Source organism: Thamnophis sirtalis, unplaced genomic scaffold (genome assembly GCF_051295495.1).
Source record: "Thamnophis sirtalis isolate CommonGarterSnake01/CBP01778 unplaced genomic scaffold, rThaSir2_p1.2 scaffold_4, whole genome shotgun sequence".
NCBI lineage: Eukaryota > Metazoa > Chordata > Lepidosauria > Squamata > Natricidae > Thamnophis > Thamnophis sirtalis.
Window position 1 is genome coordinate 110,661,718 of NW_028261384.1, and position 11,357 is coordinate 110,673,074.

At 36.4% G+C, this 11,357-nt stretch overlaps 1 protein-coding gene across 1 annotated transcript; it reads right to left on the reverse strand.

The window, feature by feature from the left end:
* Positions 1-10,185: 10,185 nt before the first annotated feature.
* On the reverse strand, positions 10,186-11,112 carry LOC148046182 (olfactory receptor 14A16-like). The gene has a single exon (XM_087711923.1). It carries the CDS (start codon positions 11,098-11,100, stop codon positions 10,186-10,188), a length of 915 nt encoding a protein of 304 aa, XP_087568049.1. The 5' UTR covers positions 11,101-11,112.
* Positions 11,113-11,357: the final 245 nt, after the last annotated feature.

An 11,357-nucleotide genomic window follows, 5' to 3' on the forward strand; every position in this document is an offset into this window, starting at 1 on the left:
TTAGGAAGAAGTGGGCCGAGCATTCTTAGCTGTAGCAATCCACTGCCTCTTAAATACATCCAAAAACATCCCAGGAATGGGAAAAGCATTTCAGCCACTGTCGGAAATCAACAAACCCTGGACAGTATCAGGAAAAGTTGGAGCCTTCCCAAGGCGGAAGTGGTCTTCGCTTTTGACAGCAGAGACTTAAACAGAGAAGGATTAAACAGGCCTTTAGAAACTGGTAATGCAGGCTGTTCTCTGTCTCCCTCGGAAAACTCACCCTCCCCTGGGATTTCTCCATCAGATAAAGGAGATGGACTACTAGCTGAAATGCCAGGAGAAGATGGTTCAGTCTATGCTCCCTGATAACCAGAGGGATCCCCCCCAGGGAAGCCCCTGTGCTGCTGTGAATCTCTTTGTGTCTGATGGTCAACCCCCTGAGCTTGCTGAAACTCCTGTCCAATTGCCTGTGATATCCATCTTCTGAAATATTCAGGCATCCCCTGTTCTGTCAAGTTCACTGGGGGGGATCCCCGCATCAGAGGGCAATACCTTTGCCCCCTGTGTCTCTCTCTCTGAAATTTCCCTATAAGACCTTATATCGATGGACAAAGCCCTTCCAGAGTTCCGGGACGTAGATGGACCAGCTGCTGTATCCAGTTCTACATTGTCAACTTACTGACTCAGAGTATCAGGCAACCAAACTATAGATGCATGCTTGGCTCCTACAGTTTTAGATCACTTAGTGCCTTGAGATCGCTTGTTGATCCTGTTAAATTCACGATCTAAGGCCTTTTGCCTCTGCTTGGCAGCTTTTTCTTCACTCTAGAGGTTCTTTTTTGAGCCCTGGACTTAGCTTTGATCTTAGTGGCTGCTGCTACGCTAGTTGACCTAGGCTTGGTAACAGCATTAGTATTAAATTCAGACCCCAGAGAAGAGTAAGCCAGGTCCATGCATGACAAAGTGCTGTTGTCAGCCATTCTTGCTGGATCACTGAAACCTTGGCATTAGAAGGAATGTGATTATAGACATGAATCACCACTCAGTTGCCACAGCTGTGGCCAGTAAAATTCAGAAATAAATCCCCTCCCAATCGGAATTGGCTGGGGTTAGTCACTTGAGGTCAGTCTAGATGACCTTTTAAGGATTTTTCCCACACAAATCCAGAATTTCAGTTTCAGTTTGAATTTGAATTGGCTGAATTCATTGACATGGGAGTGATCTAGATGACCCGAATCCCCCGCTCTGTAAGTCTAATGAGAAATCCCGTCTCTGTCAATGAGCTGTCTAGTCACAAATTAACTGCCTCTAATAGAAGACTGCCCATACTTCTGAGTCAGGTAGCCCGTGCACAGTAAAACCCGTTGGAAAAAGGCAGGAAAGAGAACCTTGTCACAAAATGGCTCCTTGTGCTGTCACTGCTGAGGGAAATGCTGTGGCTGTGGGTGAAGCAACAGCCTCATTAAGAATAGTGCTACTCCAGTTGTGCAGCCTCTCCCCTTAGCAATGAAAGTCAGATTTGTCAAAAAAGGATTTCCAACACAGGAGAGAGGAACTGCTCCACTGCAGCACTGTAGCAACTAACAAACAATAAAGCAATTCGGCAGGCAACAAAATGCTGAGCCTAAGGTGAAAGGAGTACTGCTGCCATGCTGCTGTTCCTACAAGTGGAAAGAGCCCTTTAAACAGTGAACTTTTTTTCTCTTGCCTATGCTTGTTCCATAATTGAAACCGAGCCTCTGAAGAACACAGCTATACATATACGGCTTATATCAGCAACTTCCTGTCAAGTGAAGGATATTTGCTTTGATTATAAAGTAAGCATTCGATCTGTAAGAAGCACATATATTAAGACAGATTGATAGGATGAGAAACCTCACTATGTATTTGTCAATTTCACAGCTTTAACTGGGTTGAAAGGATAAAAGTCATAGCCATAAAATGAAGAGAAACTGAACACCCCATTGGGAGGGCAGAGCATATACAGCAGTGGTTCTCAACCTTCCCAACGCCGCAACTCTTTAATACAGGTCCTCTTGTTGTGGTGACCCCCAACCACAGAGGAACGGTGTCTCGGTTCCTAAGAGCATCAAATATATGTGTTTCCGAGGTCTTAGGCGACCCCTTTGAAAGGGTTGTTCGACCCCCAAAGGGGTCCTGACCCACAGGTTGAAAACCGCTGATATACAGGGAAGCATAAAAGTCATATATTCTGCTAAGCAAATAAAAATAAAGAATGAAGTGTATTTAATTGGCAGTAAAGGAAGTAAATTGACAAAGTCATTATAGCACAACTATGATGCTAGCATAACTCCTGTTATATATGCACCAAAACCTCACATTTATATATGACATACTTCTTTCATTGGATCAGTGGATTTTTTTTGTTCCACCAGAACTCTTCACCTCAAAAGTGTTTCAGATCCAGTAGGCCTTATTGGCTGTAATCAACCTCATGTCTTCCTTGTTGCCATTTTGAATTGAATTTTTATCTTATTCTTATTTTACAAATCATGCTTAAACAAAACATGTCTTAACATCATGCCTGCAAGTGGAAAATTACATAGCAATGACAAAAACAATTCTGACAACCTGCTCCAGGAAATGAGGAAAGCAATCCAAAAAACAAACTATCTCCAAGTTAACTCACCTCCCTTTTTATACAAAGGAGAGAAAGGAAAATAAAATCAGTATTTCATGACTATAAAATATAATCCCAGTTAAACTTATAGAGTTGGTTTCCTGAGTGACCTTCCTTAAAAAGCTGACATCTCCTCAAATAAAAATAAAATTTTGTCTATCGGTAATCATGTGGAATAATTCTGAGGCAGAGTAATGGCAATGCAGATGAGCACTACATTTTGAGGAATTTATTGACATATTTTGACTTTCCATATTTTAAAAATAAAATTCTTAGAGACCATTTTTCCTCATATATGGTGAATAAAGAGAGTTGTGAATCTTTACAGAACTCGAAAGTTCTAGTTCTCTGTTTATTCCTTCCAAGCATCCTGGACATCTCCAGATGGAAATGGCACTAAAAGGACTTTTGAAAAGCATGGATTGGACAGGCCACATAAAAATCTGAACATGATGCTCATAAACTAGAAAGTAATACCCACACAAATTAGTTAAATGTCCAAAGACTTTATTGTGGAAAGTTACTTGAGTAAATATAATGTAGACAAGAAATTTCACAAATAAGGAAATAAATAACAAGGAAATATTCAATATAGGAGTATAAATATAGGAGCAATTTTTTATTAGTACATTTACATGGAATAAATTTTAAAAGGCATTGGACAAATGGTGGCACAGATAACAAAAAACCTGAATAAATCTTTTAGTATACCTTATCAGTAGCTTGGATGAAACAATTGTCAAGCTTATTTTAATAAAATATTATTCTGGTGTACATCTATTTACATCTATTATAGATTCTTCAGTTATTAGACAATGGAGCATTTATCTCTTACAATTGACATATTGTTGTACATTACTGTAAGGTTACATGATCTTCTATTACAATTATGACATAGACTTCTTGATTTTTCATATTGTTGTGGTTATAAAAAAGTAATGGTAACTAGTACCAGCTCACCATCATGGCAACCCTACCAAGCGTCGGATTTTGTCAAAACATTTCAAAGAGAAAAAAAAAGAATACTCCTAATTTAAAAAATAGAGCAGAAACTGTTTTGTGTGGTGCTTTAGGCACTACACTGGAAACCATGAGACAGTGATGTGTAGTCCTCTGTAGGAATGAAACCAGATGGTTGACTTTGGATCAGTCACTCAATTTCTTAGTCCTAGGAAGGGGGCAAAGGAAAATCCCTTCTGAAAACCCTTATCAAGAAAATGCAGTGATTTTTCCAGGTGGATATAAGGAGTTAAGACTGACATAAAGAAACAAAATGTCAAAGTGTGTGAACAATGAACAATTAAGGAGAGAACAGCATAAAGTCCTGTGAACTCTTGGAAAACTTGAAGCTTTAACTAATCATATTGTGTGAACGCACTGTAGGGGAAATTATTTTCTACAGAAAGCACAGAGAAAAATAGGCCACATAGTTTAACATAGTTTAAATAACTTTCACTTAAACAAGTTTAAAGAATTACACTTTTTTTCTACAATACTATTGCATCCTTCTACCCACTTCACCAAAAATCAAGAGTAGTTATTCTATGGCAGGGGTCCGCAAACTTTTTAAATGGAGCCAATTCATTGTCCCTCAGACTATTAGGGGGCCAGATCAGCTGGGTGGACATGGCTCGGTGGCCATGTGACTGGGTAGGCGTGGCTAGGTCACGTGACTATGTGGGTGTGACCAATTTGACAATTCATTGAACAATGCACACAAATAAAACTTTAATTTGTTTTATTTGCTTTTGTTTGCATGTCGCTCTTTTGGTTGCCTTTTCTTTTTACTAGATCATTTTTTCAGTTGTTTCAAAGTCTAGTAGTCCATTTAGAGAAACTTTGTTTTGCAGCAATTCTTCTCAGCTCCAATGAGCTTGAGAAATCTCTCTCCCTCCCTCCCTCTCTCTCTCTCTTCTCTCCTCTCTGTCTCTCTTTGTGTACCTATCTTTATCTATCTTTCAGAGGCAGGAGAGAATAAAAACAGGCTGTTTTTGCCTGTTTTTGGCCTTCAGGTGTATCTATGTGCCCTGTTTTTCATTTTGCAGGCCAAAAACAGGCAAAAACTGCTTGTTTTTTGGCAAAACATGGGCCATTTTCACCCATTTTTTGGTTTCCTGGGGCTTCTGTGCACCCTGTTCTTCACCTCCCCCACTTCCAAAACATTTATGCAGGACGAAATTGGGGCTCATAAAAATAATTCCTGCACTCGGTCAGAGGGTGGGTGGGGCAATCTGGGCAGGGCAGCCTTGTGGTCCTGTGTGGGCCAGATTAATGGCTTCAGTGGGCCACATGCAGCCTCCGGGCCATAGTTTGAGGACAATTATAAGGCAACACAGAAGCTGCCAATCACTTTAAGAAAAGAGGTCTAAAAGTTTTGTTATTAAACATAATTTTTATTTTGATTGTGTTATAAAGGTATAATGTGGCTGGATGATATTGAAAATAGATAAGGGAATGCCACTATGTGGTTTTCTTTTACATTTTGGAATATTTGCTATAAAGGGACATTAAAACAACAATAGTTATATGAAGGATGAAGTATGATGTTAGCAATACATAAAAATATATGTGATGTAAAATATAAAACTTGATATGAATCATAGTGATGACTGTGGAAGGGATGCATGAAAGTTCTTTGTAACCAACTGACACACTTTCTACAATTTGTAATGGAAGATGATTTTAAGGCGTTTGTGTTTTTTACACACACACACACACACACACACACACACACACACACACACACACACACACACACACACACACACACACACACACACATACATACATATATATATATATATATATATATATATATATATATATATATATATATATATATATAAAACTCTAAATAGATACCTATCACCCTAGCTCAGCTGATAAGGAGTCAAACTCTGTGGCTTAATGGTTAACACATCTGCCTAAGATGCAATACAGCACAGTTTTGAATCCCAGTAAGGGTATGGCTAGCTGATGAGAGCTAAATAGCTTGAAATAGATCTATACTAGTCTCCCTTTATTTATTTATTTATTTTTTTAATAAATGTTTTTTAATTTTAGTTTAAAACAGGTACACATCTTTCTTTACATCTGTAGAAAATGTATCAATCAATTACAGATAAGTTTTGGTACATCTCCTCCACAGTCAATCAACATAACTCATATTAACTAAAGCATTATTATATATCCATTTTCATTTAACTGTAATTATTATTTAGGAATATTGATGAAAGTAATAATCTTGAACAATCTCTGCCCACTCCAGTGGGGGAGAGAGAAATCAAAAAGAAAAAAAGAAAAGAAAAAGAAAGAGGACCGATAAAAAATAAAAATAAAAATAAAAAAATAAAAATAATACAAAAAAAGACAAAAACGACAAGAGACAAGGCAGGAAAACAAAACAGAACACAGGTGTCTATCATAAGAAAAAAAAGAAGTATGTCAACTGGTTACAACATGCTTTGGTGCTTCTCTTCCATTAACTCATATTAATTCAAATATCTCAACTCGAATATTTACCATATCAAAATCATTATATCTCCAGTTTTAATTACCTATGGTTATTTAAACATCCCTCATCCTTAGCTATGCATTACATAATTAATCCATAACACATGCTAACATTTCATTTACTTATTTGTAAAATCCTCTATTATCATCAAATCCTCATAACCTATTTTAGCTGGACATCCATAATATTTAATTATATCATATATCATAACATTTTCCCAGTATTGATTAACATTTGATTGTATGTATTTTATTTAGTTTTTTGATAGTGATAATTATTATAGTTAATACTCTTTATGTATAATCTTCCAATTGTTAGTTATCATATCAGCTCCACATTTTATACATTACTATCAATATCAATTATTATTCAACTATATCTGTTACAAGAAAAAGCAATTAGATTTAACAAGTTTTCAATTGTATTCTTCAATCTATCAGCCAGTTCCAAATTATATATATTACTATCCATATCAGTCATTATTCAGCTATATCTATTACACATTAAGGTAATCAGATTTAGCTAGATTTTAAATTACGTTTTCCATCTATCAGCCAGTGTCTCTCCAATAGCAAGAACTTCTCCAGCCAATTGCCACGCGTTGGATAAATTTACCAAATGTTTTCATAATCAAATCCAGACATAGATATTTTGGCACCTTTGAACTCTGGATGCCATTGATGAAATAATAATGTTGTCCTGGGCTTGTAAAATTTTCCAAATTAACTTTAATTCTCAAGGGTGGATTTTCCATTCCTCCTGCACTCTGTCTTTTTAAATGAATCTTCTTTATAGCTTCCCCCCTCCTTTCTTCCTCTGAGATAGACCAGACACCATTTCTCACATTTTCCGTTTGTATTTCAGGAGCATTTAAACATTCAACAATCTCAGTTTTTGCTTCATATTTTAAAATCAGATGATCCAATTTTCTTTCCAGTGTTAGATAAGAATCAAAGAGTCCTTTACATGCAGAAAAAAGTCTCTGAAATGAAATCTTAGAGGTATTTTGGAACGCCATGATGTGTGTCGCAGTTAAAAATTGCAAACTCTTTTTTTTTCCCCACAGACTTCTTAGTCTCTCACAGGCTGTGATTGTAAACAAAGCCGAGTAGTAAAGTAATAAAAGTGTCGAATCGTGACGGGCTAATTAGTAGAAAATAAATTTTACGGTCCACTTAAGGAGATTCAGAGGGGGGAGGGTGTCGAGGAGTTTCTTGAAGCATTTAAGAAGTAAAATAACCACCAGCCATAAATCCATTAGAAAAAGCCAAGTCACAGCTAAATTTCCTTGTTCTTTGGTTTCAGTTATCTTAAGTTTTTAACGCGAACAGTCTCTCTTGGATAATAAAATCAGCTTACCAGATGACATCACTTCTAGCATTCTTAGGGGCAACTTGCAGTTTCAGTTAGCATGCAGCTAATCCAGAAAGGAATTGGCACAAGGAGTTAATACCCCCCCAGAGATTTGCGGGTATCTCTGAGGTCATGGGTCTCTCCTCACCTTCACTGTCGTCTCCGGGACAGCTGGGGTTCAAAGAACCCATCCAAAAATCCTTCGGTATAGAGGAATTTCAGGAGTAGCCTGAAACTCCATCTTCTCACTGCTAAGCCCCGCCTTCTTCCCTCCCTTTATTTATTTATCAGCACAAATATAACCCAGAGACATCTGATGGATTACAACAAAACCATAGAAACCATGGAATTTGTGTTGGGAGTACAAACACACAAGAACAATACACTTTCTATTCAAATAGACATTCATCATTTTCTAGAATAGATATGATATGGGCTTCAGCAGAGTTGAGCTGCAATGTACAAGAAATTGAGATTGGAGCAAGCACCTGGGTGGACCACAACCCAATTTCAATTAAATGGAAAGGCCAAAGGGCAAGATCCAGATGGACATTAAATAATACTATATTGAAAGAAAAAAACTTTGCACAAAAAATGCAAAAAGAGTTAGTCCTTTTCTTTAAAAAAAATAGGAAAGAAGATACTTCAATGCAGAATCTTTGGGACACAATGAAGGCTGTTACTAGAGGTCTGATAATAGACTACACAAGGAAGAGAAACTTAAAGAAAAGACAAAGGCATAAAGCTTTAGATATGATTACAAAATACTTGAAAGAGAATTACAGAGATCACCACACACAAAAAAGATGCCAAGATAAAAATGGACATAATCAAACATGATAGCTCATGGTTGTATTGCAAGCCATGCTCCTGTTTAGGATCCATTTGGCTGTTTAAGTATACTACAAATAAAGACTTAAAACATGGGTGATAGAATGAGCCTATGGAGAGTTATAAAATAGCTATAATAGAATAAATAGTACAGTAAATCCATAGAAAATAGGAAAATACTGGTCACTGGATTACTCTACATGTTAATATTTCTTCATTTATGCAATTTTCTAAAAAACATTTCTTGATTCGAGGGTTAAGTATGCTACAGTTAATCTAATTAATAGCTTTTAAAATTGTGATTTATAACTTTGTTTTGAGATTCCAGCAAATTATAGTTTATTCCATACTAAAACCTCTATCCTCATTTAGTGTGATATAGAAAACCATCTCTGATAATAATACATCCTAAGCAATTTCTCCTGTTAGCTCTTTCATCACTTCAAGAATCTGGTGAAGGCATGGGGAAAATAGTTCATAAACAGATTTGCAGAAATCTAATGTCTGTTTTATCTTTATCCTTGATAGAAACTCTTTCTTCAAACCAAAGGCTGATAAAGAACTCTCCAGATTGAGCTAAAATTAGAAAGATTCTTAAAGAGATTTGTGCTCATTATTCCCCCCCCCCCCCCACACACACAAAATGGGAATATGAGGTTTCTGGATTAGAATTAATCTCCCCTAAGAAAATCTAAAAGTTGAAAGAGTTTTTTTGAGCCAAACAGAGAAAAATAATAACTTTTAACAGTGTAGCATAAAAAAAGACAAAGTAAAATTACAGATAAGGCAAGAAAGCAAGATTGCAAAGTGCAATATTTCATTATAAATGGAGGGGAAACGTTCATATTCCTTTAGTTCAAAATAGTGCTTTTCAAAAAGTAAATTTTAATCTATATGAAACTCATTATTTGTTACAGTATATACAATAAAATATTATCCTTGGTGCAGATCTATCTATCTTCCCTTCTTCAAATATTTGGCCAGGCAACAGATCTTATCTCTTTTAGTTTGTATCAAGTTGTAAAGTTTCTGACAGCGTATTTAATTTTCTAGTGGAATTATGTATCATCGTAACTTAACTTCTTGTTTCTTTTATTTCTTGTATTTGTCAAGTAATTCGGCGAGATAATATCAATTCAGTTCGCCAGGTGTCTGGCCTTGCCACAGCACTTCCAAAAGAAAGAAATAATATTCTGAGCATAAAAATCTGAAAGCCACTTTCATGCAGAAGTGAAGACATCAGACAGTTGAGAAACTTTGGGCCAGTCTCCTCACTCAGCCCTTCAAAAGTAGCAATGGCAAACCCCTTCTGAAAATTGTTGCCAAGAAAACTACAGAGCCTTGTTCAGGCAGTCACCAGGAGTTGAGGCTGATATAATAACAAAGTTTGTCAGCAAAGGACCATTATAGGAGGGAAGAACTATAGAGGCATTTGGAAATGCTAAAACTTTAGCTAGCTATATTATTGGCCAGAATTAGAGGGAAACCAATTTATAGCAGAAAGCACAGGGGGGGAAATAGGCGACGTCATTGAAATATCCTCTGTCTTTCATGTTTTTCTCCCATTTGCATTAAACCCTGATCCTGGTTTCAGGAAATGTCAGAAAATGCCAGCCTACGGAATACCAGCAGTGCCAAATACCCATATTTAGCATCAGTAAAGTACATTAACAGTAGTTAGAGATGCAATTTTTTTGTAAATAACATCTAGTACTCTATGGTTCTCCTGATTTGAAAGAATGAATTTGCCTCCATTGCAAATGTTCATTTTTATCTTTGCTCCTTTATTCAGAGAAGAAAAAGGAAAGTGAAGAACATGGGGGGGGAGTATTGAACAGTATATAAACAAAAAATTAAAAATCTGTCAAAATCTCCATAGATGAGAAAGGAAAAATTTGATGTTCTTATTTCTCATGCTATAGATGATTGGATTGAATAGGGGTGGAAGAATAGAATAGAGAACAGTTGACCAAAAATCTAAATAAGATGCAGTGTTAGAGGGAGATCTCAGATGGGCAAAGCATCCACTTAATATTAATATAGACACTACCATAAGATGGGGAATACAAGTGGATAAGGCTTTTGGCCTTCCTTGTTCAGAAGGGATTCTTAACACTGTCCTAAAGATCACGGCATAAGATACAACTATAAAAATAAAACATCCTAGTCCAATAATGATACTGGCCATAATATTTCCAACCTCAAGTATATTTATGCCAGAGCAGGATAATTTTAGCAAATGTGGAATGTCACAGTAGAATTGGTTGACCACATTAGAACAAAAAAAGATGGAAAAAGTGCCACTGGTATGCAAAATTCCATAGATGAGACCTGTAACCCACACTAGAAGAATCATTACAATGCAGGCTTTCCAATTCATTATCATTTCATAGTGCAATGGATGGCAAATGGCAACATATCGATCATATGACATGACTGTCAGGAGGGAGAAATCCGAAGCTGCAAAGAAGAGAAAGAGAAACATTTGAGCAACACAACCAAAATAAGAGATTTGTCTGGTGCCCATCAGAGAATTGATCATGGATTTGGGCACAATGACTGAAACTATGCCCACATCCTGCAGAGCTAAATTCATGAGAAAGAAGTACATGGGGCTGTGCAGGTGATGGTTGAAAGCCACTGCAATGATAATGAGAAGATTTGTTGTTAGAGTTGACAGATATAACATAAAGAAGATGAAAAAATGCAAACGCTGCAGATCCTGGTTTTTTGAGAATTCCAGCAGGAGAAAATAGGGCACTGTGGTTTGATTCTCCATGTTTCATTTATAATAAAGCTGGAATAACTGCAAGGAAACAGAAAAGGGAGATATAGTTAGATAACATTTGGGAAGTGGCAATTTGATATGTGGTAAGAATGGAAAAAATCAAGAAATGTAAATAATGTACAGAATGGATCAGAGCATGAAAATTTAATTGGGATCATCCAAAACAAAAACTTAATTTTGGGTAAAATTTTCATTTTTATCATTGCAATTCTTCCAAATAATGATAATTTTATTTTCCCATATTTGTC

What these genes read in the sequence shown, in the direction of transcription:
- LOC148046182 (XM_087711923.1), bottom strand. Translation starts at nt 11,100, where the DNA reads ATGGAGAATCAAACCACAGTGCCCTATTTTCTCCTGCTGGAATTCTCA.